The sequence below is a fragment of the Fistularia commersonii genome, chromosome 26 (genome assembly GCF_037954325.1).
Source record: "Fistularia commersonii isolate RoL2024-O1a breed Wild chromosome 26, RoL_Fcom_v1.0, whole genome shotgun sequence".
Taxonomy (NCBI): Eukaryota; Metazoa; Chordata; class Actinopteri; order Syngnathiformes; family Fistulariidae; genus Fistularia; species Fistularia commersonii.
Window position 1 is genome coordinate 5,738,166 of NC_141309.1, and position 25,650 is coordinate 5,763,815.

Here is a 25,650-nt window from a genome sequence, read left to right on the forward strand (position 1 = left end):
AGAGTGAACAATGGGTTTAATGCCCTTGAGTGCTTCCTGTTGAGGATTATACATTCAATTTTTAGCAAAACAGCTTTTTTTCCAGATAGTTTCACATTTCATTTGTCTCGTAGGCAAATCTTGAAAGCACATGTTATTCTCAGTGGATTTTCAGAGCAGGCTGTAAAAATGCTAAATTTAGCAGTGAATTGCCCAAAGTATGTTGATATGATCAGCTACTTTTTGCTGGCAGGGACTGGTAAACCCCATTGTCCAACAAGGTCTGGACGCATTGATGCAACACATCATTCAAGTATAACTGAACAAAACCTTTTCTGTCTAAACCCATGAGAGATAGAAGTTAAACATTTTCACTGCTGACACTTGTTTGTGTTACATTTTAAAAGCAGAGTCTCAAAAAAAGTGTTAAAAGTAATTTCTAGCCTCCCTTACAAAAGAAAAATTACCACAAAAATATAAACAATAATTTATTTTGAAGTTACGTTTTTTTCTGAGAATATTATGCTATTGAATCTTATCTAAAATTATCGGGCAAAGCATTTTTTTTCAGAGAGAAGTGTCAGGTAAAACCTATAATAAGAGCCAAAGTGAAATGAAGTGAGACCATCCATGTTGTCTGGTTCAGTGACAGTGGTATTGAGGAAAGACAGGAGGCAGAGGCTGGAGGCAGAAGAGATCAAAATGTTGAAGGTGAGAAGGTGTCTTCTGGGTTGAGGATGATGGATAGGAAGAGGAATGAGTCCATCAGAGGGACGGCACATGCTAGATCGTGTGCCAATGACCTGGCTGATGTTCTCACCTTCATATTCAACCTCTCTCCAGCCAGAGCACCCCACCCTTCAAGAACACAACCATCGTCCCCCTTCCCAAGAAGACCTCACACACCTGCCTGAATTATTGTAGGCCAGTTGTACTCACTCCAATTATTATGAAGTGTTCTGAGAAAATGGCTCTGGCCAAGATTAGCATACTGGTCGAACAGGTCCACCTCAGATGCCACAGCTGCCACCTTCCATCTCTTCCTCGCCCATCAAGAAAACAGACTCAATAAGAATGCTCTTTGTGGACTGCAGGTCCAACCTCAACATGGTCATCCCCCACAATCTCCAAACTCCACAAACAGGTTCCTAGACTTCCTGACTCGCAGATAACAGAATGAGGAAATGATATTAGTGAATGAGTGAGGTAGTGAAGTGGTACAAATGCACTTCCGGCCAGTCAGTTGTGTGCATGATTGCATCCTCCACACTGATGTGCCCCCTGTATGCAAACTGCAGAGGTTCCAGGAAAGCAAATAGCCGTTCCTTCAGGTGCTGGAGTACAAGCCTTTCAAATGACTTCATGACATCTGATGTTAGTGCCACCGGCCTGTAGTCGTTGAGGGCACTCGGACATCCTTTCTTAGGTGCTGAAACAATGCAAGTGGTCTTCCAGAGCTGAAGACTGCCCAGCACAAACCTTGAGGACCCTGGGGCTGAAGGTATCTGGCCCACTGGCTGGTGGTTAGGGGGGGGGCATGGTTGGGGAGAGGGTGGAGGGAGATGTGGCTGTGTCAGTATTCAGGGGGATGGGAGGGTTGGAGGTATACCAAGACCCCCCCCCCAACACACACACACACACACACACATGCACACACACACACAAACACATTCCACAGTATGAAAGTGAGCGATGATGTCACACTGGGAGGTTTGTGCGTGTGTGTGTGTGTGTGTGCGTGTGTGTGTGTGTGTGTGTGTGTGTGTGTGTGTGTGTGTGTGTGTGTGTGTGTGTGTGTGTGTGTTGGGGGGGGGGGGGCGTAAAGTCTCAAAGAGGGTTGACAGGGCCACCACAGCCCTTTATGACATCCTGATTCCTGTTAACTGCAGCGCTTTTAATTTGAAGGACGGCCCCGTATTTCCGGAACGGTAACCAGGCAACGAGACGCTTCGGAGGCAGACGCTCAGATATCGTGCCGTCATTTAATTTAAACATAACAGTTAAGCGTTTCTCTAGATGAAAAGGGACTTATTCTTTCACTCGTTTGACGTTTAAATAACCAGATTTTAAAACAGCTGATGTCGAAGTTTTCTCTCTCGGATCTGCAATAATATAATATCCAAAAGAACCAGTTTATATTGATCTGTTTGGGGGAGAAAAAGTGACAGTAAGTTCCTGAAAGTTTTTTTTTTTTTTTTTTTAAAACATGTCAGACACAGAGGGGCAGAAGTCCTCAACAAGCCGCCAAGCGAAGGAGGAGCAGGCGACACCCGTCGGTGAGGATGAAGAGGATGGAGCTCCAGGGAGGAGGGAAGGCAATGAGGAAGGCAATGAGGAAGGAGTCAAGTTTAGGGAGGTTGAAACTGAAACTGACGAACCAAATGTCAAAATGGAGTCTCAAGTGTACACCGCCAACAAAGACACACTTTTCCCAAAGGTGACAAATCAAATTAGAACACATGCACTGGTGAGTTTGTGTACAGTGTGAGCACTGGATGATAAGTAACTCCTTTTCATCACACTATATATCCAAAAAGTCTTGGGAAAAGAAGTGACCATAATTATATACACTCGTATTCTTCTCATACAGTCACTCGACTGGTTGTTCGGGGTGAACACGGCTCAGCCCGTCTTCAGCCTCCAAGACCACGATAAACTGGTGGTCCTCTATGTTGGTGCCCATATCGGGGTCATCTACAATCACACCTCAAATTCCCAGCATATTCTTCAGGTAATAAACAAAAACCAACATCACAATTTTGTTGAGAAAACATGTATAATTTTAAGTGTTAATCTCTTAACAACCAACTGCATGTTGCCATCTCAGGGTCACCTCAGCCCCATCTCCTGTTTATGTGTCAGTGAAGACAGACGGTGGATTGCAACAGCAAACCAGGGCCCCAACAGCATCGTAATGATATGGGATTCCTACTCCGGGTAGCTCTCGATTTTTCTTTCATTTAATTTCAATATGTCAGATCGTGCGCTCGTTGTGAACCCCAAGTACGGCAACTTTCCAGTATCCCGGTGCACACGCTGTTCAATTCCCATCCGGAGGGTGGGGTCATTGCGATGGCATTTTCGAAGGATGCGAAGCACCTGGCTACCCTCAGCAGTGGAAACTTTCAGGTGAGTCGGATGTGGTTGGATCGGACCGTTTTCATAAAATACTCAAAATGATCCAAGCAGTAAAACTGATGTTTCTTGTCTTGATTGTGAGATCAAAACTACATTTATCTATTTCACTTTTTTCTCAGCGTGTGTGTATTTGGGATTGGACAAATGAAACTGAGACACCATTGTGGTCCACTGAAATCAGTCCTGAACATGGTTTCCATGTGGGTAAACTTTTTCTTTCTGTAAAACATCTCAATATCATATAAAAGCATCTGTGCAGTCAAGCATAAAAACATTTCATTGTTTTTCAGACTTACATCATTTTTAACCCAAATGATGGGACTCAACTGCTCACCAGCAGTGAAAACCAGGTGTTGCTTTACAGCATGGTAACTATTGCTCCTTGCTTTTCCAAAAATCCATGTTATATGGGTGTCTTGACTGCCATAATCAACTGTTTTTTCCTTTTTTAAGGCCCAGGGACATTTCGAATGCATCGCCATGAAGGTTAAGGCAAGTATGAATGTCAATCAATTCAAGACATTGTCAGAAATTCTTGTATATCATTATAGTGAGTCCTGATGTTTTACATTGCATACTATTCACAGTACTGTGATGCAGCCATCCCTGGATTTGATAGTATTCTACTTCGTCACTCTTCCTCCGAGTTCTGTAACATTGTCAAGATGGCTGGCGGCTCATTCAGACAGTCTGTGTTTCACTGGAAAGAGCGTCAGGTCCTTACAGCCACCTCAGCGGGCAGCATTGTGGTGTGGGAACTGATGGAGGACTTTGCGGCAAATCATAGCTTGACCAGAGACCGAATACAGATCATTTTTCTCCAGGAAAATCCAATAACTATCCTAACCCTAACTGACAGGTGATAAGAGCCAGATCCGACGACTATTTTTTTTTTCCCTGAAATCAGCTTTATCTAATCATTCTTTTGTATGTGTGTCATTTCATCATAGCTGTATCGTAACCGGTGACACCCGAGGTCATATCAACTTCTACGATGAAAACTTCATGCTTTTTGCTTGGTTTGACAAATTGAATCTGGATGAAATAGTTTCTATTTCATTTTCCAAAGAATGCACGAAAGGTTATCTGGAAAACTGCACCGTTGAAGCCAAACCATTGATTATGCGGTGCGACAAAGACAGCACTGTTTTTAATTTTTTTTTTTTTTTAGAAATATGAATAACGAAGTAAATGTGTAATATCTATCCTCGCAGGAACTTTGTTGTGTCCACAGTCAGCTCCACAATCGCACATGTGAACGTCCAGACAGGCACCCCTCAAGTCTTGTTATCAGACAAGTGTGTGCCCATACATGCCATCGCATGCCATCCCACTCAGCCCGCAGTGGTTATGGGAAATCAGTGTGGTATTTTAAAAGTTTGGGATTATAACTGCAAACTCATTATTGGCCACAAAGTCTTTGACACAGAGAAACATATCGAATGTATAGCCTTTGACCCTAAAGGTAAGCCTGTCTGACGTCTGCGGTCAGACAATGTCTTTACGTCTATTAAATAGCCAGGAATGGTTTACAACTTTGCAATAAGTCTTTGAATTCTGCCTTGTAAAGAGTCAACTTTGGTTTCCGAATAGGATTGTACCTGGCTGTGGGCTTCGCCAGCGGAACTGTTCACGTACTGAATTCAAGCACATTGCAAAGTGATCCTGAGGAGCGTTTCCATTACACTGATGAATGCATCACTCACATAACCTTCTCTCCGGACTCAAAGTATCTCGCCACCGCAGTATGTTTGGCCTCTCTATGTTCCTGCAATATACTCGAAATAACCGGCTAAGACCTTGGAGGTGTGCAGATAGCTTCAAGTGATGGGAATAAACACCTGGTCTGAAGGTTCAGCAATATACAAAAATACCAAAGCAGTGAAATAACCAAATGTTGGGTATTAGTCATAATAAACCTCATGATTAGTAATAATGAGGTAGCAGAGATAATGTAAAAATGTGATACGGTAGTATAGAGTTGAGAATGAATAGTAGACTGATCCACATCTTGACATTGTTTAAAAAATAAATATACTCTAATTTGTCTGGTAATAATCATGTTGTTTTCATATCCTTTGATTTTATTCTGTTAATGTCATGATTAGGATACTGGAAAAACAGTGACAGTGTTCCGCTTCCAAGCAAATGAAGGAAGATTGCCTCATTGGAAATATCTGGGGAGATATTGCTCTCACTACAAGCTCATCAAGGACCTCCTTTTTGGGGTTCATCTGGAGAGCAACAAGCCCAGACTGCTCTCCCTGGGCATGGACCGCCATCTGGTACGTGTCCTTTTCTCAGAGATGTGGTGAACTGTGGTAATGTTGTTTGCATTCAGGATTTTAACACTGGCCACTCTGTACATGTATGGCATTGGGAAAAAAAAAATAGGTTGAGTACGACTTGGAAAACAGTGACCTGAACAATCTTCTTATCTTGAGTTCGGAACGCATTGAGCAAAGTGCCGTGCCGATGTGCATGACCTGGTATCCTCCCCTGACTGCGGAGCAATTTCTTCTCGTTGCCTCAGACAAATACAAAATGAAGCTTTTAAACAGCACGACCAAGATGTGCAGGTCTGTAAAATATTTTTAACAAGATTAGTCCGATTGTGAGACGCGATCATCTGATGAGAACATGTTCTCTCTTACTTCAAAACAGAAAGACCCTCCTCGGCCCAGTATATGGAAGTCCCATTAAGAAAATCACCAATCTTCCTCTGGCTAAAGAGAGGGACACAAACTCTTATTACATGGCGTACATCACAGAAGACAAGGTTTGAGCTTGCTTAGTAATTTTAGCCAACTTTGTCGCTAATTGAAATACAATTTTTTTTATTTTAAAATTCTTTGTGAGGAGTGAAATTATATTCTGTGGAAAAATGACCAAAATAATCTTGTTGTTGTCAGTTGATAATCTACAGGCTTAAGTTGACCTGTATATAAAGATATATTGCGTTATAAACTATAATAGACAGTTTGTAACAAACCATGAAACGCTTATAGCAAAAACATATACCGTTCACTGACACTGAACAGATGTTTCCTTGCTTTGAAATGGTTTTATATTTATGATATCCAAGGTCATTCATTCTCGTGAGCCAGATGGGTACCATTTATTTCTTGGTCGAATACTACCTAGTCAAATATTTAAGTGATAACTAGCACAAGAGTTCAGCATGCTTAAGTTTGTCATCCTTCATCCAGGTTGGTCTCCAGATTCTGCCTCTAGATGGGAACCCTTACAGGACCAACGCCTTGATCTGCCATACAAAAGGCGTCTCTGCTTTTGCCTGTTCCAATGATGGCCGGTTTATTTTCACCGCAGGGGGATCTGACTGCACTGTCCTGTCGTGGGAGATCAGCTTGGAGTAAGGTTTATTGACTTACATGATGAGAAATATAATCACTCATCTGTTAATACAGTGCATGCTCTTTCTGTTGGTGAATATAGTGCTTTGGAGGCAGCAGCGGCTTTGGGAGGAAAGGACCTGATACCCTTTTACACTCTGTTAGATGGAGGTAGAGATGGCAAATTTTACAGGGTAAATTTAATTTTTTTTTATCCTAATTTTCTATACCTCAGATGGCATATGGTAAAATAAAAAGGTCGGCGTTCAAAACCCTGTCTCATCTTTGGGTGGACATCGCTGACCAACATTGATTGCAGTGTCACTTTACCACATGACTAAATCACGTCTGATAATATATTCTCAATTTCTGAATATTTTCTAAAACCCCTGGAAATAAACTTCTCTGTTCTCAGGAGATGGAAGACTTTTTCTATTTCTGTCAAATTCGTCATCAGGGCATTGATTCAATGGAGACACGACAAGTGTCAACTAAAATCCCTCTAACAGAGGTCCCATCACTGATGCGGGCTTTGGCCTACTTCCCCTCTGAGCAAGAGGTACAGTGTATGTGATAAATACATTTTGTGGCTTGGTTGTCCAACGAATTCTTAGTCCTCACAATTTGTTTTCATTATTTTACCAGATAGAAGACATGACAAATGAAGTCAAGTTCAGCAATTATGCAGAAACAGGAAAATATGTGTCTGATATTGATCTTGAGGAGTTTATCAAGCTGTATATTAACCATCGGCCAGCCTTCGGCATCTCTATGGATGAGCTTCGTCAAGCATTTAATGTCCTTGCTGGCGGTAAGAGTACAGGACAACCAGTTCTGCAGAGACATGACCTGCTGGAACTCCTTCAGGTTCGAGGTATGTTGCTCAATATGCACTAAGGAAGGTTAAGTTGCTAATTTTAAGATGGGCTTGAATGTCTGTCTCATTACTTAGAAAACATTTGCTGTTCTACTCCTTTTATATTTAGCTCCTTTTATTTAACAGCTTGAATTAATTTTTGTGACACTCATTTATTGAGATGAGAAGTTATAGTCATGTGTTTGATGTTGATTGCCACCTGAATCTTCTCGGGGTTTTGATTTTTTTCCTTTACCATGATTCTTTCTGTACCTCAAATCTACTCATTTTTGAAAAATGTAACCTGTGTGAGTTTCCAGAACATGATTCTGCTTGAAATATTCTACAACAAATTTTCACACACACCAGGGTGTTAATTCCTACATTTCTATAAGTCCATGTTGGTCCATGTTCACATGATGGTTCACAGGAGAGCCCATGACGGAGGATGAAGTTGCAGAATGTTTCAGCACCTTTTTAGGTCTCCGGGAAGAAAGAGAAAGGGAAAGTTGTGAGCACGGCATCTGCGATTCTGACAGTATGTACAAGAAAAGCTTGAATCAGCGTCAAGGAAATGATAAAAACTGCTGCAATAACATGATTACCTTCCGTGTGCGTGTATGCGCGTGTGCGTGTGTGTGTGTGTGTGTGTGTGTGTGTCCCAGGTGGAGAATCAGACTATTCTTTGGAGGCTGTCATCCCAGATGAAATATCCATGGAAGTGTTTGCAGGTCAAATCCTTGGCTTCCACTCATTAACACAAAGTGGTCGATCCTCCTCTCCAGAATAAACAACTTTCATCATAATTCTAGAAGCTGCATTGTGTGGATGAGCCTTTGACTTGGTGCTACTCTGCTGAAGGTTCTTTTATATCCACAAAAATAAACGAAAAAGAAACCGAGGAATGCAAATGTTTAAAAAGAATGATTTTACACTGATGTATTCAAAAAATGTAAGTAACATTTAGTGCCACTTAATAACTTCAAGAAAGGTAATTATAGGTAGGTAATTATATAGTTTGATGCAATTGATGTTTAATATAAACAGAAAAGAGAAACTCATGTTTTGAGGATCTTTTGTTTTTTCTCTACTGAACAGTAAATCATACAACAAACATTGCATATGTGTTAAACCAAGATTTCTGTGTGCCGATACACTTCTTTTTTTAAAATGTCCTTTAAAAAGAGGGATGATTGCTTTGGCAAACAGGATACAGGGGTCATTGATAATTGAAGATAAAGTCTATAATGAACCATGATTCAAGTTTCGTACACACTCAATGCCTTGTTTGAGATTATACTCTTCATGTCTAGAGTTTTCATAAATATTCAAGTTTAAATGTACTTATAGAGCGATGCTGCCATTCCTGCTCAGTGTCATAAAGTACTCCAAAGTTTAGATTTCACTGATACTTTGCTCTCCATTTTCACAGAACACCACAGATGAATTAGCATACACAAACTTGAAGCCTGGCAAGCTTGTTTTTAATGTAAATAATACATTAGTTTGATTAAGTACAATTATGGAAAAATCTACTTAAATCAATACCCAACTGTGATAAATGTTAGTTGTCTCTATTGTTTTTACAAATAAGATATTTTGCATAACAGAGGCTAAAAAGAATATTTGGTAAGTCTTCCTTTTTGTATTTTAATATCAACTTGCTATATATTTTTAAAGGTCAATTTTGTTCTGAACTTAATAACAATGACAAAAACATACAGGTCTGTGTTTCCACTGGACAAGTTATGTATTGATTTATGTTTTTCCAGAATCAAAAATCCCTGAATCCTCCTCTTACCAGCTGAGATGTTTCAGTTACTAATAAACCAACAATTAAAAAGATGAAACTCATTTAGAAATACAAATAGGGAAAAAAAAAGTGTGACATATAAAGGTATGATAATAAAGTAACTGTCAGTTAAAGAGTGTTAATATATCTATGATAGTTAATTGAACAAGTTTCAGGTACTACTAAAGAATGAACCCAATATAAAAATCTCTATGCAGTAAGAAAAGGTAAATAAAAGTTGGGTTCATAAAAGTGGGATAATAAAGTAACTTGTGGGTTAGAGAGTGTTAGAATCTCTATAATCAACTTTGAAAATGTTCACACACACCCAAACGAAGGATTTAATCTCACGTCTGACAGGAGACGACAGTATGGATGCAGGAGGGGCCCAATGGTGGGCGAGGCCCGGATCTTGACCAATCAGAATCCATCATACACAGGAACTTCCTGCTCACCACACGGCGGAGCTTGCCCAGATCGCAGTTGTTTTTTTGTCAACTAGTCCGGGCAACAAGAACATACCAAGATAACAAGTTTACTTGGGACGATGTAATAGAAATAATTCGCGTTAAGATGGGTGAACAGAGTGTCCTGAATCCACGGAAGAAAGTGGACAAACTTTAACCCATAGCCAACCTCAATTTTTCCAGCCTAATGAACGGGATAGTTTGATGGGTTTTTAGCTCGCCGGCTAACGTTAGCTATTTGTCCGGTACGTCAACGACATGGCTCACAGAGAGGTGTCTTCTCGGCAGAAATACCGTCACCCGCCGGCGGTGATAAAGCAAGAGCCGGACGACGACTCGGACACGGAGGAGAGTCATTTGGTGCTGAGGAGGACGGAGGGGCTGGAGTCCCAGGTCATCCACAGCGGGCACTTCATGGTGTCCACGCTGTACAGCGAGCACCCACCGAAAAAGGGCTACGACTTCGACACTGTCAACAAACAGACCTGTCAGACTTATCGCTTCGGCAAGGCCAGCATGTCGCACCTCTCCATCGACGCTTCTCTCACAAAACTGTTCGAGTGCATGACGCTTGCCTACAGGTACGTTTCTTTTTGGTTTTCTCCCATCGCCTGTTGCGGCTGCAGACGTGAGCACGCACAGCGTTGGTAAACAGAGGCGCCTATCCCCATCTCCTGTACTCATGGCTGTTTAACCCGGGACACACTGGTGTGAAAATGTTGCTGTCACGAGTGTGCCCTCTGTTAAACTTCCTGTTGACCACATGTTTCACTTCTGCCTGGTGGTTGAAAATGTGCTCACACCAAGTTTATCAGAGGTAAACATTTGAAGGGCTTGTCTTCAAGAAGAATGGGCGGTATTGTTGTTATCTGAGGTCTGAGGATTCCTCAGAATCTGTCACTGAACCACTGTTGCAGCTCATCAGATTGATGACTTACTGTTTACTTACTGTTAAAGACAACTAGTATTTGATTCGAACTTCTTCAGTGACTGTAAAAAATGTTTTTAATGATTCAACTTAACCCATAAGAAGATGTACAATGATCTACTCAGGCTTAAAATATTATGGCCTCATCAAGTCACTGACATATGTTCGGATTCACTGAAAGATAGTTGCCCCTGACTATGCCAACAATTAGAAAAAGGTAAATTATTTTCTATGAAGCACTCAAATTTCATTGATGGAATACAGGATAGAAAACTAGTAGGAATAACCTTTCAAACTGCGACACACATGATAATGAATACATGAAAATCATATCAAATTTTCACTTAATTCTCATTATGGGTCAAGTCAGAGCATGCAAAACTGGAATCATTACAGTCGCTCGAGCCGTTTTAATCAAATACTAGTCGTCGCTTGTAATTTCCTCAGTCAATAACATTCTTTGATTACCGACTGGTCTTATTTTGAGAAACAGTAACTCACCTAGCCGATGAGTTGCAACACTGGTTTAACTCCTGATTCTGAGAAAACTGTCTAAGTATGTTAAATCACATAATTGTAATCATCCCTTCTTGAAGACAAACCCTTTGCCGTTTTTCCCTGAGCAATTTTTTGTTCGAGCAGGAAGAACACAGTCTCGATATTGAGCCAAAATAAGCTTTTGGCAAAGTTGGAGCATACTTTGTCAGTGTTGCTCAAGGCTATGTGAGTTTTGAAAATGCATCCAAATACGCAGACGCTGTTCTGCCCTGGAGAGATGAAATAGTTATGCGTTGATTGTGTGGAGAGAACGTTTCGGAAGTACAACTCAATGCTTGTTCAGAATTATTGAATCCACCTATTATGAGATGTGGAGGCGTAACAGTCTTGCCAGGCAACTCTAGATCAGCTGATAGAGCAGAGGAGCAGGGTCTCCATGACTGATTTGGAGCGGGAAACTACCTTTGAGTCAATAACCTCCTGTATTTGTGTCAGTTTATACAAAATAAATTTGCAGAGTCCATTATGGTGTCACGCTGTGGTTTATTTAGCTGTGTTGTTTTGTAGTGCAGGATTGGTGGTGTGCTTTTGAACTCTTGATCCCTTGCTCCCCAAAGGTAATTGTATCCAAGTGGGTCAGATGAGCTGGAAGGGAGTGAGGGCTGGATCACACTGAGAAGGAGGCGGGTTTCCATTGTAGAACTTTGCCATTAAGAAGTCATCCATAGTTGGCATTGCAGCCAACTTCATGGTCTAAATACAGGACGAGCACCAGATATCAAAACATGTCAAAGGCCAAACTCCATAGAATCACACTTGGAGGAGAATGGCTTTAAAACAGTGAGAACAATAAGTTTTGATATTGTTAAATATCAGACAATATCAGAGTTCAAAGAAATGCCATTGATTTTCACATGTTGGTCTGTCCAATAATGGAACTTGATAGAGTTAGAATGTAATTTCAGCACGATTCTCAAAAAGTAGCTGTAATAGTAATCAAACGCCATATTACGGTAATACTCTTCCCATCAACGAATATCCAAATGCACTGCAGAAAGCAAAGTAGAAATTTCTTTGTACAGGGAAACACTTTTCTACACTGTACATGTGACAATAAATGCTTTGAATCTTGAACTAAATATGACCAGATGTCATCAACTTTTTCCTTTGGATGGCAATTTCCTTGTAAACAATGTAGCGTGATACTTTAATGAGCCTTGAAAAGTAAACATGTGATAGCCACATTAATGGGAGAATAATTCATGCTGATATTGTTGGTACTTAAAGACAAAAGCAGAATCCCCCTTGTCTAAAACTACAGCCAAAAATATTAATTGGTTCATGAATTTAACCAGAGAAGCTATAAACTGTAAAGGCTGTCCAGGCAACATGTTCAAAGCCAGAATGCTTGGCTCACATTACCCTGGATCTCTATTTCCAGATATAGCGTTACTGTAGTATTACTGCCAGCTGCTCGGAGGATTCCCTCTGACTGAGAAAATGGCACCAGCTTGGGATCATCAGGACTAATAATATACCAAGAAAGAAATACAGCCAATCACCATTTTACTGTTGTTTATCCAAAAGGAGACCTGATTGCATTTTGATATTGGAGTCCCTTCGTGTGAACCAACCTGTACTTCCACTTGCCTGTTTAAAGAATTGCAATCATTTCTTTACTCTATTTTTTGTGAAGATTTTTACAAGAGAGAACATTTACTTTATCATCAGAAATTTATCATCAGAAATTTAACTAGTCATACTGTCTCGCTGACTTTTTACAGGATTACATTTCATGATCTTACAGGAAAGCAAACGTGGAACTGCAAATTGCAACGATTGCAATTGCCAATAGGGAGCGCCATCTTGGCTACAGCGTAAACATTGGCCAATAATTGGATAAAAGTCAAACAGATGCCTTCCCCTTAAATGCAGTATTACTACCCCAGTCAACATGTCTTTTTTACTTCACTTTACTTCACTTCACTAATTTCTCAAAAGATATTTTAAAGTTTTCTAATTAGGGTCCATTTTTCTAGAATATGGTTCAGTTTAGAGTGAAATAGACACAACACAGGTTTACTAAAGAAAAGAACACAAATCACCTTTGCCTGTGTGTCTCTTAGTCACATCCACTTGTCACTCTTCACCAACTTCCCATTGTGTCCATCTACAAAAGAGGGCCAAAAACGCTGAACTCTTTGGCTCAGAATTAAAGTTCATAACAAGAGAGTAATATTGCATTTTCTTGACTGAAGGTGTCTTTTTCATTATTAACTGTTGTTCTTTTTTTGTTTTGTTTTTTCCAGTGGTAAATTGGTGTCTCCCAAATGGAAGAACTTTAAAGGCCTGAAGCTCCTCTGGAGAGACAAGATCCGCCTCAACAATGCCATATGGAGAGCCTGGTATATGCAGTGTAAGAATTCTTCGCTCTGTTAATTTGGTGTCTTTACCACCACAGTCCGTGGCACTAACATTTCAGAGCTTCGAGGACCATCTTGCAGCCCTGAATTATTCAAGACAACGGAAATAAAAGGCTTAACAGGCTTTTCTGAATATCAATGTTGTTGTGTTGAAACAAAACACTCAGAAAAATCTGAGCACTTCTTTCACTCACTTCTCATATTTTACGATACGCAACCAAGAATAGCCTCAGCAGAGTAAATCTAATGTTGCGTTCAAGGAGCTTCTTGAGGTAGTTTAAACATGGAGGACTTTGAGCCGAGGATCTACCCTTTTGCATATATTCTAATCTTTAGGACTCGTAGTGTCTGTTCCACAGAGGTTTTGCTTTTCCTATCTGTCCTGGTTTGCATGTTTTATGGCACAAAATTAAGACAATGGGTTTCATGATGTGTGACAAGTCACCCATGAAGAGTTTCATACTCATTTTCTACTCCTCTCTTGGTCACATATTTTGTGTTGTGCTTGACTGATATGTTTATGCTAAAAAAAAAGCAAGCGTTCTGCCAAAAGGAAATGTCATAGAGCTTTTAAAGCATTCCTGGATATGAGCACTTATTATAAGTCACGAACTGATATGGAAAAGAGGAATCATGTTTTGTTTCATGCTAGCAACATAGTTTGTTTTAATCACCAGACGTGGAGAAAAGGGAGAATCCTGTTTGCCACTTTGTCACCCCCCTCGATGGAAGTATGGATGTGGACATTCACCGCTCCTCAGAGGTAAATTGAGCTAAGTGTCATCACGGTGTCCAATGGTTATGAGTGCAGTGATGGAGAGAAATGATAATAAGATGCATATGAGATGAATTCAAAAATGCAAATCAAGGCTATTCTAGTGTTTTCATGGATAAACAGAAGTATTTCAGAACACAAATAGACCATATTTGCTGAAAAAGCAGTTAAGTGGTAATTCAGTACCAGGCCAATGGTCCTAAAGCTGCATCTCCAGGTTTGCACATCATATGAGACACAAAAGAATCTTATCTCAGTGTTGTTGTTGCAGAAATATATTGCTCTGCTATCCGAGCAGATACTTGATACTCTTATTTAAAAACTCAAACATGGTCTGAAGATAATCTACATACACATTAAACAATGGGTTTGCAGTTAATAGTGATGTTTCCTTCATCCCTTCCTTCTATCGCCTTTCACCACCTTTTCTCAGGTTATATCTCATGAGGGGAAATGCTGGAAGCGAAGAATAGAAATTGTCATTAGAGAATATCACAAATGGAGGACATATTTTAAGAAAAGGGTAAAGTACTAAGCCATTTTTTCCCAAATAAATCTGTTGGTAATCAAAATATTATAAAACATGTATTGTAAACATTTTAACAAATGTGGCATTACCCCCCCCTCTCTTGCAGTTACAAAAGCACAAGGATGTTGACCTGTCAAGTTTGCTCAAGGTATGCAGAAAAACTTGCATCATGATCACCCCCCCCCCGATTCTCCATGCTTTATTTAGGAATTTCATTGTACAGGGAAACACATTACACTGTGCATGTGACAATAGATGCTTTGAATCCTTTATCAACAATATTGTCCATGTCAGAACAATCACACATCAGCACACATCCCAGAGAGCCTGTGAGCCATGATTGATCTTAACATATCGGGACAACAGTGACTTAACTGTTGTGAGAGTGTATACTATTAAAATATCAGAGAGAGAAAAATCAGTAGAAGATTGACTGCAATGTTACGGAACCCTTCACTAAGGTTGAATAATTATGCATTACTGGTCATGACAATATAGCCATCTACTCATATTCACACACTTAATAAACACTGATATACGATATGCTTAATCATATAAATTAATTTTCCTGTTTGCGCTCTGTGTCTTTACCATTTGAAATAAACAATTTGGTGACAATGACATGAATAACAAAATCTGAAGAGCATAAAATAACTTGTGGGAAGCCTGAATACATATGTTTCCATTTGTGATCTTCAAGTTATAGTCACAAGCATCCTCACCGGTAACGCTAACCCTGCCGTTGTGGCAATGAAATGTGCATCTAACGGGGGCTGAGTGATGTATTTATTTTAAAAATGTTTCCAAATTTTGAATCTGAATTTTTGTCAATTTCCCAGTCATCTCTTTGTTGCTGATTTTCAGTTAGCAACAAACACATCTGACATTTTAAAATATCCAGTTTGTTCTCTCTAGTTTTGTGTCAATCCTTGCCAAATTTGAATGTAATGTTTCCTTTTCTTTGTAATGCTTTGTCTCTCATCTAAAAAGGACATTTGACTATTGTTTTTTTTTAACTAAATGTTTTTTTTTAAACAAAGTAGCTTGAGCACTTGCGTTGATTTACATCTTAACTAGCACATGAAGTGTTTTGCAAGCGTGCACATTTTGCTCACTCTTGGTTTTGTTGTTGTTCAGTGTATTTAACTGGCTGTCACTCAACCCTGCATGCTTTGTGTCATTTACCTGCTTGATGCTTGCATTTTGAACTCTCAAGGGGCAAGAGGAGCAGTTGTCCCTGTTTGGGGAAGTCTCTCCAGACATGCTGCGTGTCTCCTTTCATCAGGATGATGAGATCACTGGACGCCGTGCGCCTCGCAAGAGTAACGACATGCCCGCCCCCATGGAGATGGACCCACTCTTCGACATGGATGTTCTGATGTCTGAATTTTCAGACACCTTATTCTCCACGATAGCGTCGCACCAGCCGATCGCCTGGCCCAATCCAAGAGAGATTGGTGAGAAATATTTTTCTCATTTTGATTAATATGTTAGCATAGAAATTATTTTTCAATGAAGCGGCAATGAGTCTGAGGATCTCACCAGTATGTTTTTTAAAATGCTGGAACGTCTTCACCCTCTCCTTCAACCTCTCACAGCTCATGCAGGGAATGCAGACATGATCCAGCCAGGGCTCATCCCTTTACAGCCCAACCTGGACTTCATGGACTCCTTTGACCCCCTGCAAGGTAGTGATAAAGCTCACCTAGTGGATGCACACATTATTGGTGCACGTGTAATGGGAATCACGCTGCCTATGTTCTAGTAACTGCTACAGCTGTTGCCTTAGCCTAACAAAAAAAAAGTAGTGTGGTTTTACTAACCCCTTGCTAACATAGAGACTCTTGTTTCAGACTTATTTCACAGCCTCCGTCAGCCCGTCTTCCCCTCTGTTTCCCCCACTGCCTCATCTGTCACCCCTCTACCCAGCAGCAGCTCACAGTCACAGGTAATGACGGAGCCGAGGCTCGGTCCCTAACACACACCACCAGCTGGACAGAAATTTGAAATTTGCTTCCTTTTTTTTTTTGTGCATTTTGAAGATTTCCCTTCACATCTTCTACCACCTTTCTTTCTCAATGTAGTTACACACACACAAAAAAAAAAACAATATAACATAATAATAATAATACTAAACATAATTTCAAACCATTTGTCATATATGACTAGTTGCTTGAACTGCTTAACATTGAAATTATCTTCTTTTGTGAATCAAACTGCCTCTATATGAATAGCTGATTATTCTATTACTGTTTACTTTCTGCGGCGCCACCAGAAGTTATTTACTTTGGCCAAAAGTACATTTCAAAGGTTCTGGTCCGTCACCAAACACAAATGTGATCGGTGAACCCGGGAGACTTCTTCAAATCACATGAAAATACATTTAGTCTGAGTTTTAAGGAAAAGATTTGTGAGCTCTCAGCACTTTCTGTCTTTGTAATGACATGGTTGCTGTTGTTGTTCAGAGTTATTAAAATGAATAACGTCCAGATACGGACTGGATGTTCTTCTGAAATTCTTAGATTAAGGGGTGGAAGAAAAACGTGAGAGCTATTATAATGCTCAGATGTTTAAGTTGTGTTAGAATATTTTCATCTTAAATCTAATCACTACAAATGATACTATAGGATAGTTATAGGATAGTTATAGGATAGTAAAGATAGGGGATCTTTACATTAGTTCTGACCACACACAGACACACACAGGACAGAAGCTTTTGCACATAAACTCAACACGTTCAAAATCGGGAAAAAAATAATCTGTCTGACACAGGTGATCATAGATGAACATTTCTGTAACATTAGTTAAAAAGTTGTATTGTGTCTGCAGCTATGGTAATGTATTGCAGTTTTCCCATTTTAGGCAGCCGGAGAAAATCATAATGTCATGGCCAAATGTGCATTTGAACATTCAAAACTTGTTATCGATACAAGCGTGCTTTTCTAGATAAATATGAATGACTAACGTTTCTTTCAACTGAACGATCATAAGCAGCAAAGTAGAGAAAGGGCTCATTTCCAGCTAATATGTTCTTTATTTTCCCTTTAATCATCCTTTGCCAGGCCCAGTTAATGTCTTCCATGCAGCTCTCGGGCAGCCACATCGCCCCTGCAGGCCTGCTGGCCAGCCCTTCCACCATGGCCAGGCAAACCAGCGGGACACGTGCTGTCGATGCCCTGAACTACGCGCCTCTTTTTCCGGGTCAAGTGGCAGCCACCGATCAAGTCAGCGTGTCCCCCGTCTCTCAGCCAATATGCCATGACCCTCTGGCCCAGTGTCTCCCAGGTCAGGATATCGCCCCGGCAGCATCCATGGTTCCCCCCTCTCTGGACAGCACCTCGGCCCTGGACGAGACCGTAGAGCCCTCTGTGATCGCACACACGGCCTCCCCCCCAGTCACGCCCGGCGCCACGGCCGCCACCTTCAGCCAGAGCTCAGAATACAGCTCGGTATCCACGCAGCCCGCCCCGCCCGCGTCCCAGATCCAACCCTTGGCTCAACTGCCCTCCACCCCTACACAGCCCTCACAAACATTCGCCCTTCCTCGCCCTTTTCAGTCGTCGGCCACCGGCAAAAACCGCCACGTGCCTAGGATTGCCCCCGCTAACCAGATCCCCTCCCCCCACCTTATCTTCACAGGTCTGTTGTGCCTTATTTTACAAATCAAACTGCTGCTGATATTTAACCTTATGTTAATAAGGTTACTGCAAGTCTAAGAAAAGGAAATAAGTCCAGCTTAGTTTTACCAGGTGACACTTACATTTATGGCTAAAAAGAACATTATTTTCAGTAGATTTCTTTAACTTCTAATCTACGGACAACTGTTTTTAAACGACACGCTACATTAGTCTAATAATTATAGCAGCTGGGTTTATGTCAAGCTTCATACTGTTGTGAATCTAATCATTCAAAATGATATCATGTTTTGTAGGAGCACTCTTAACCTCACATAAATCACTTATTTACATCCAGGGAAAATTGTAATTTATGGTGACGATCGGTTTTATTTCTGGTCCCGGTGTGCAGGGTGAGTGGTTTCATAGATGAATGGACCAATTAATTGATATCACTCACAAATGAAAGTGTGTACGATTAACCCCTGTGTGACTGGCATGATTGTCGTCCTCACTGTGCGCCTCACTGTGATCGTTGCCTTCCTCAGCCCCCTTTCCCGGTCACACCAATGCAGTGATTGTAACCCCATCACCTCTGAAAGCGGATGTGGGTCCGAACGCTAGGGTGATGATCACAACTCCTCATCTCGGCACCGTACGTCCTGAGCTCAATCGATCCCATCTCCATTGTTTTTATTCTCTCCCGAGATCTGACACATCTGTAAACACACGACTAAGAAAATCACAATTTAGATTTAAAAGTAACTGGATTTGAAGAAAGTCTAGCATGCTGTTTTTAGCGGATGTCAGTGTGTTGGTCCTTTTTGAAATGTTTCTCCGTGTATCTCAGCCTGCCGGTTTTCACGTCGTGCCTCAGACACAGACAACCTCCCCGCCGATCAACCAGAAAGAAAAGGCCTATTCTTCCCAATGCAACAACCAAAAACCCTCTTCTAGTGCTGGTAAGAGTTCACTGTTGAGCAGCTGAGCTCTCCACTAGCATACCACCTGCTTCTACTAGAACACCTTTTATTTGTTGTCCACAGCTCACAGTCAGTCAGGATCTGGTCAGGGCTCACCCGGGCCTCTGGACCAAGCTCCCAGTCCCCAGTCGCTGATCAGCACCAGCAGTAGCAGCACCACTCCTCTGGTGAAAAATGAGCAAAATCAGGTATGCAAAAGCCTTTGTCAGTGTATTTTCATTGAAGGTTTTCTTGGGATTATACTAGCTCTCTACCCTCCATATGAAGTATGTTAAAAAATGCTAGCACTCGATGCATGTAGAAAACCATGTAAAACCAATTCCGCAAAACTATTTTTCAAAAAATACAACAAGAAAATAGATATCCACATGGTAAAAAAGTACTTGTCCTGTCAGTTAGTGTAAAATCATCCACCAGCATTTCTTTTATTTCTTTTTATGTTTTGTATTTTATCGTATATGTTGTACTGTATTTGTTTATTTTGTGTGTATATATCCTTATTTACATTTTATATTATTATTATTTGCACACTTTTTGAATCTGTAATGCTGCTGTGACAATTGAATTTCCCTGTTCTGGCATCAATGAAGTCTATCCTATCATAGTTTAATAATTGTAATAGCTTAGTAATCTCATTTTCTGATATATAATGTGAAATCGGTAAAACGTCCGCGTGTCGCGTCACAGAGCCGGAGGCGAACGCACGTATCTGCAGAGCAAAAGAGACGAACACACATCAACATCGGCTTCAAAACCCTCTGCAGCCTGGTTCCCACTCTCAAATCCCAATCCAACGTAGGTTGGCTTTCATAAAACATCAGATTTTTGTGTCTGTTACATTTGTTGCTCTATCTGAAAGTCTTCTCCCAACTGTATTCCTGTGGATTTAGATCACCAATGCAGTAACCTTGCAGAAGACAGTGGATCACATCATGAAGCTCCAGCAGGAGAGGCAGCAGATGCAGGAAGAGGTGAAGAGACTACGAGAGGAGATAGAGGAGCTCAACACCTCCATAAAGTATGCGATCGCAACATCCATGCCTTTATGACCAACACAAGAGATGCGCGAATATTCATTGCATGTTGTCCACCTTTTGTCTGTGGTTCCACCGCAGCCTCTGTCATGAGCAGCTGCCCGCCACGGGGGTTCCCATCGCACGACACGACCACATGCAGGAGAAGTTCAGTGAATATGTCAAGAGCCGCACTCTTCAGAATTGGAAGTTCTGGATCGTATCCTTCATGACGAAAAAAGACAGTAAATATATGTTGCGTAAAAACCTGTTAGAATCTTTCCTTCAAGGCTAGAATGGCAGCTTGATCATGTCTCCATTTGCAGCCGCAACGTCTGCATTAACGTACATTTGAGAGACGGTGAATGATATTGAGGATTTAAGAGAGATCCGGTGTGGCCCTATCAGGGAAGTCATTTGGTTAAAACATTTTTTTCCACAAAAGATATTTCCATGCTCAACGCATTATTGTTTTTTTATTGCATTAACAATTATGACAACAGCCACAAGGTGGCAGACCACAAAAAGCCAGGATAGGGTTACAGAGCACCATGGATTATTTATTTTTAAATTACAAATATAGGGAACATAACAAATCTTATCCTTTTTTTTCTTCCTATCCCGTGCCATTTCTGCTGAGGCGGCTGCACGGTGAGCCACATAATTCTGGAGCATACAGACGCTTTTCCCATCGTGTTTGGGTTTTGTAATGGCTAGTAAACATGAACACAGAATTAAAACTAAAAATCAATTATATTTCAGAAGAAATATAATTCAAAAATATGAATTAAGATTTGGAAGTTTTTTCAACTCATTTTGTCAAGGTTATTTAAAATGGGGCGAAAATTCAAAAGAAATAGAAATGTGTCTAATAATTTATTTGTTTAGGAAAGGAGACGATACATTTATAAGTTGACTTTATATATGCCATATATTTTTTTTTGTATATATATATCAATGTATGTAGTGTGTGTGTGTATATATTCATATATATATGCATATATGCGTATTCATATATATGTATGTCTATATGCACATGTAGACATACATACATACATACATATATATATATTTACATATATATGTGAAAAAAATTCTGTGTGTGTTTGTGTGTGTGTATATATATGTATACACACACACACACACACATATATATATATATATATGTATGTATGTATGTATATACACAAAATACAGGAGACAAAACCAAGCTTATCTCATGAAATCATAAACTCAGAACCAAGTAAACTCACTCACAAGCACATTTTTAGGCAAAGCAAATGCGCTTTTCATCAGCTACTCAGACTTTGTGCGCCCTGTCCATCCAGCAGCCAATGTTCAGTCCTTATACAGAGGCAAAGAGAGGTGACGTACCCAAAAGCTGAGCTCACAACGTGAGCTAAAACACATTGCAATTCTTCGCCTCTCCCTCACGAAACCCTCAGAGAAAACTGGAAGCTGATATCTTCCACATCGATGCCAACAGATTTGGAATTTATGAAATTGCTGGGATTTCTAATAACTTTGCTCGTGAAGCGTATATTCAAAATGTCAGCTTGCATTTCATCATGGAGATTCTTTAAGGGGAGTGGGGATGTTTGCTGCCAAAAAACCCATTTCTGAAAACAGAACTTTTATTAAATTCCTATCGCGGTAAAACACAAGTCAGGAAAAGCTATTTGAAAAACTGCAAATTCAGCTGGCATCGATGTCTGAAGGATATGAAAAAAAAATAGTACAAATAGCAATAGTTGTTGTCACATTGTATTTTACAGTGGGGAAAATGGCTTTGGAGGTTATCACAGACCGATCTGTCCGCTTCCATACTCAGAGTTACTCAAAGGAACAAATGAGCAGTGACATATTGGATTGCGGTTGTATTTTCAGTCAGCAATTCCTCATCATCACTCCAGGACTCTCTTTATTTACGCCTAGTAAACTATTTTTCTTCTTTATTGCCGATGAGCACGAATCCATCTGTTGGTCGCATTTGTATCGTGATGATTTGCCGACCAAGTTCTGAGAACATTGAGAACTCACCACTTCCGACCGCACTTTTACCGATCCTTGACCGCCAACTCTCAGTTCAGCATCATCATCAAGCCTCTGTTCGAGTCCTTCAACGGGACGGTGCTGACCAGCAGCAGAGCCGAGCTGTGCCAGACCACGCTGCAGTGGCTCGACCACCACTGCTCCCTCCCGGTGCTCAGACCCAGTAAGCCAAACGCGGTTCCTCCTGTTCTTGCATCGGTCGCACAGTTGTTTTTTGTCACCAGATAACCGAGTGTAACAGGAAGGATTTATCTCTGTCCATCCCAGGGCCTGTTCTGGTGAAGTGACAAGCTTGAAAGTTAGGCTTTGATAAGGCAGATAATGCGCCCCGCTGTCAATGGCATCCGTTCCGATTCTTTTTAATTCCCCTTCATCACATTACCGGCGGTGACACACACACCGGACCTGAGCAAAGTCCTGCAATACGAAGAATTTAGTTTTAAAATGCGTATCAATTTCCTCCTTCGCTGCAGATAAGAATTGCAGATAACGATCTGCGTGTCAATATAAATAGTCGAATTACGTATTCTATCAATGCTTGGAAAAGTAATGACAATTCAACAAGACAAGGACAATCTTTGCTACATATGAATACAGGAGGCCAAATTTTGTTTGTGTATGAGTGTTGCCTCATTGTCACGGTGTCTATCTCAGCCTTGCAGCTCCTCTTGCCATTTCTCGGTTACTGATTTTCAAGTCATCGCTCTGATCTTTCAGGAAAAAAAAAAACATTGTGTCATGTGCTGAAAGACAAATGGCTGGACTTTCCAGCAATAGTGTCGATGTTTACATTTCATGCTTCGTTGTTTTTCAGTGGTCCTGAGCACTCTTCGTCAGCTGAGCACTACCACGTCTATCCTCAGCGATCCGTCCCTCCTGCCTAAAGAAGCCATCCAGGCCGTAACGCACGCTGACGTTTAACACCGTTCCCCTCATCTGAAGCGTCTCCACGCTGCCCTCTGGACCCTCTTAAAATAGCTGCTGTCGAAACCTCGCCTCTCAGCGACATCACTACGTCCACAACAGAACACCCAACTCTTCGGAGGGGAAAAACAAAATCAGTGAAAAACGGAACACGAAATGCAACAGTTTTACAACCCAGAATGTTGAGTCATCACCTGCTGGTTTCACCCACAGGAAGCCTTTGACATCCAATGCGTGCATTTGGATCAGTTAAGCATGGGAGTTTTTTTTTTTTGTGTATTTCTAAGATTTCAACAGTAGCACTACATGCACCCACTGACCCTACGATGACTTTTATCGCCAGGTGGCCTTTTTAAACAACTTTTTAAAAAAATGTTTTCCACGTCACGGATTCACACATTTGAAAAGGGAAATGTGGATGCACCGTTGCTTCGAACTATTTCTCCTGTGAGTGTGAGATATTTTTTTTTATTATTTTTTTTTTTAGAAGAATAGGAGACAGTGTTTGTATCTTCTCAGATGCCTTCAACCTGGTTACATTGATCACTAACTCTGCCGATTCTCCCTTGAAAACAGGAGCTTTGTCTTATGTTCCATCCCTCGTTTTCTCAGGTGAATGTTATGCGACGGGGGTTCCTGGTTAATTTTCCGTCCATGTCTAACATCATCCTTCATGCTTTGCTTAGTCTGCCCATTTCCTGGTGAGCTAAGCTGCAGGTAGAAAGACGTCCCCTTGGAGACAGTTAGTTGCATGGGCAGGTTGCAGCACCATGGAGTGATATTACATACAGCCCTCATAGGGAGCATACGTGAAATTGCAGTAAAGATACAGTATAAATGTATCTCTATATTCACATGTACAGTGTTACAAGGTCTTTACTGAATGCACATTAGTCGTAGTAGATTTTCTAATGTTTGTTTGTCACTCAGGGCTGCGCTTGCGAGCGTAATTATTGTACATTCAGCCATGAACAAATCCAGATCGGATCTTTTGCGAGCGTGGGAAAGGCAAAAAAAAAAAAAAAAAAATTGATTTTGAAGGGTACATCGAGCCGACACCCAGAAGAAAAGCAGCACACTGGAACAGACCGAGAGAGGTGCTTGAACAACTCCTTCGGGAGTTCAGTCCAATCGAACGATCCGCAGAAGGCCGAGACGCTTTGTCTCGAAAGTTTGTCCGACACGAGTATCTGATCTGTTTGTTTGTTTTTTAAATAAATTATTCATACAGGAGGTTGTTAAATTCCTCAGGCAGACTTTTTTGTGCTCTTTTTCCGCAAAACAGTTTACTTCAAGTTTTACATTTGATAGGATGCCTTTCATAAACAGGTGTGTGAAGAACGAGGTGTTTTCGGGGACACACACACACAAGCGTATTTCTATGGGAGTTTCTACCTTTTCTACAAGTAATAATATTGTTAAAGATTAAGTGGTCAGTGAGAACCTCCTCAGTTCTTTGTAGACAAGACAGCTGGTGTCTTAGTGAAACACTCAATGCATGAATCATTATGTCAAATTAGATTTCATTTGCTTTTGGAAAACGCACTTCTGAACACCGGGATTTTGTGACACTTTTTCTTCCAGCGCACGAAGCACAAAAAGGTGACATTCTCCTGAAATTCACAATATACCACTGCAATAGCACGGATGTTTAATGTCACATGTGGGGTGGTTGTTTTTTTTTTTTTATTATCTTTACATTTTTTTTTTACACCTTGCCTCCCCTTGTCTTTTTTTTTTCGGGAACTCACTGCAGTTTTCTGCTGTGAATCATGCTGGACACGGCAGCAGATCATCTCTGCCTACATTTTCTCCCAACTTGTATTTCACCTGTGCTTTAAAAAAAAAAGAAGTAAAGCTGTTTTCTTACACTATATCTGAGTGTTGATTTTTTTTTTTTCAACCCAAAGTTCACTGATGTTTCCAAAAAACAAACATTGAGATACCAATATCATTTTGAATCACAATAAAGGCAAAGTAAAAAGCTTTGTGATTTTTTTTCGCTTCATCAGCACTAGTTTTTCAGGTATTGGAACATGAAAAATGTCTAAATAACCTACAGACCCCAGCTGAGATGTTTGCAATTTGAATTAGGAGGGCATTTACATCAGAAACATTGCAAGTTGGAAGGTAACACATGATTCTCAATGGGCAAGTGGACGTATGAAAGTAGTCATGTCTAATTTGGACATTTACTTTCATTGCTGAAGACATACACACACACACACACACACACACACACTCCCAGCATATTCATACAGTTATAACTGTTCTATGAAATCTTATTTGCGAAGGGTTTTTCTTGTAATTCTACAGAGAGAAAACA

The 25,650-nt window shown here is 40.6% G+C and overlaps 2 protein-coding genes and 1 long non-coding RNA gene across 5 annotated transcripts; 2 read left to right on the forward strand and 1 right to left on the reverse strand.

The window, feature by feature from the left end:
- The first annotated feature begins 1,921 nt into the window (after positions 1-1,921).
- On the forward strand, positions 1,922-8,388 carry cfap251 (cilia and flagella associated protein 251). The gene is made up of 20 exons (XM_086173583.1): positions 1,922-2,446; positions 2,570-2,710; positions 2,807-2,916; positions 3,000-3,108; positions 3,237-3,317; positions 3,408-3,485; positions 3,571-3,609; positions 3,705-3,976; positions 4,068-4,244; positions 4,332-4,582; positions 4,711-4,862; positions 5,226-5,402; positions 5,512-5,696; positions 5,782-5,896; positions 6,327-6,490; positions 6,574-6,664; positions 6,886-7,029; positions 7,116-7,344; positions 7,757-7,864; positions 7,992-8,388. The coding sequence occupies exons 1-20, from the start codon at positions 2,186-2,188 to the stop codon at positions 8,114-8,116; spliced, it is 3,009 nt and encodes a 1,002-aa protein (XP_086029709.1). The 5' UTR covers positions 1,922-2,185; the 3' UTR covers positions 8,117-8,388.
- On the reverse strand, positions 5,149-10,187 carry LOC147218334 (uncharacterized). The gene is made up of 5 exons (XR_015108784.1): positions 10,071-10,187; positions 9,470-9,616; positions 7,711-7,809; positions 5,772-5,843; positions 5,149-5,698 (listed from the first exon to the last, which is right to left on the reverse strand). It is a non-coding gene; the product is annotated as an uncharacterized LOC147218334 (long non-coding RNA).
- On the forward strand, positions 9,606-25,308 carry mlxip (MLX interacting protein). 3 transcript variants are annotated; one of them, XM_086173580.1, is made up of 17 exons: positions 9,606-10,166; positions 13,321-13,427; positions 14,112-14,197; positions 14,643-14,732; positions 14,845-14,886; positions 15,955-16,195; positions 16,337-16,426; positions 16,592-16,686; positions 17,801-18,377; positions 18,901-19,007; positions 19,203-19,314; positions 19,399-19,523; positions 20,023-20,130; positions 20,226-20,353; positions 20,451-20,568; positions 22,434-22,563; positions 23,215-25,308. In XM_086173580.1, exons 1-17 carry the CDS (start codon positions 9,844-9,846, stop codon positions 23,319-23,321), a joined length of 2,586 nt encoding a protein of 861 aa, XP_086029706.1. In that variant the 5' UTR covers positions 9,606-9,843; the 3' UTR covers positions 23,322-25,308. The 3 variants fall into 3 exon arrangements, with proteins under 3 accessions (XP_086029706.1, XP_086029707.1, XP_086029708.1); XM_086173581.1 differs by having other exon boundaries at positions 22,439-22,563; XM_086173582.1 differs by having other exon boundaries at positions 16,024-16,195.
- The last annotated feature ends 342 nt before the right edge of the window (positions 25,309-25,650 follow it).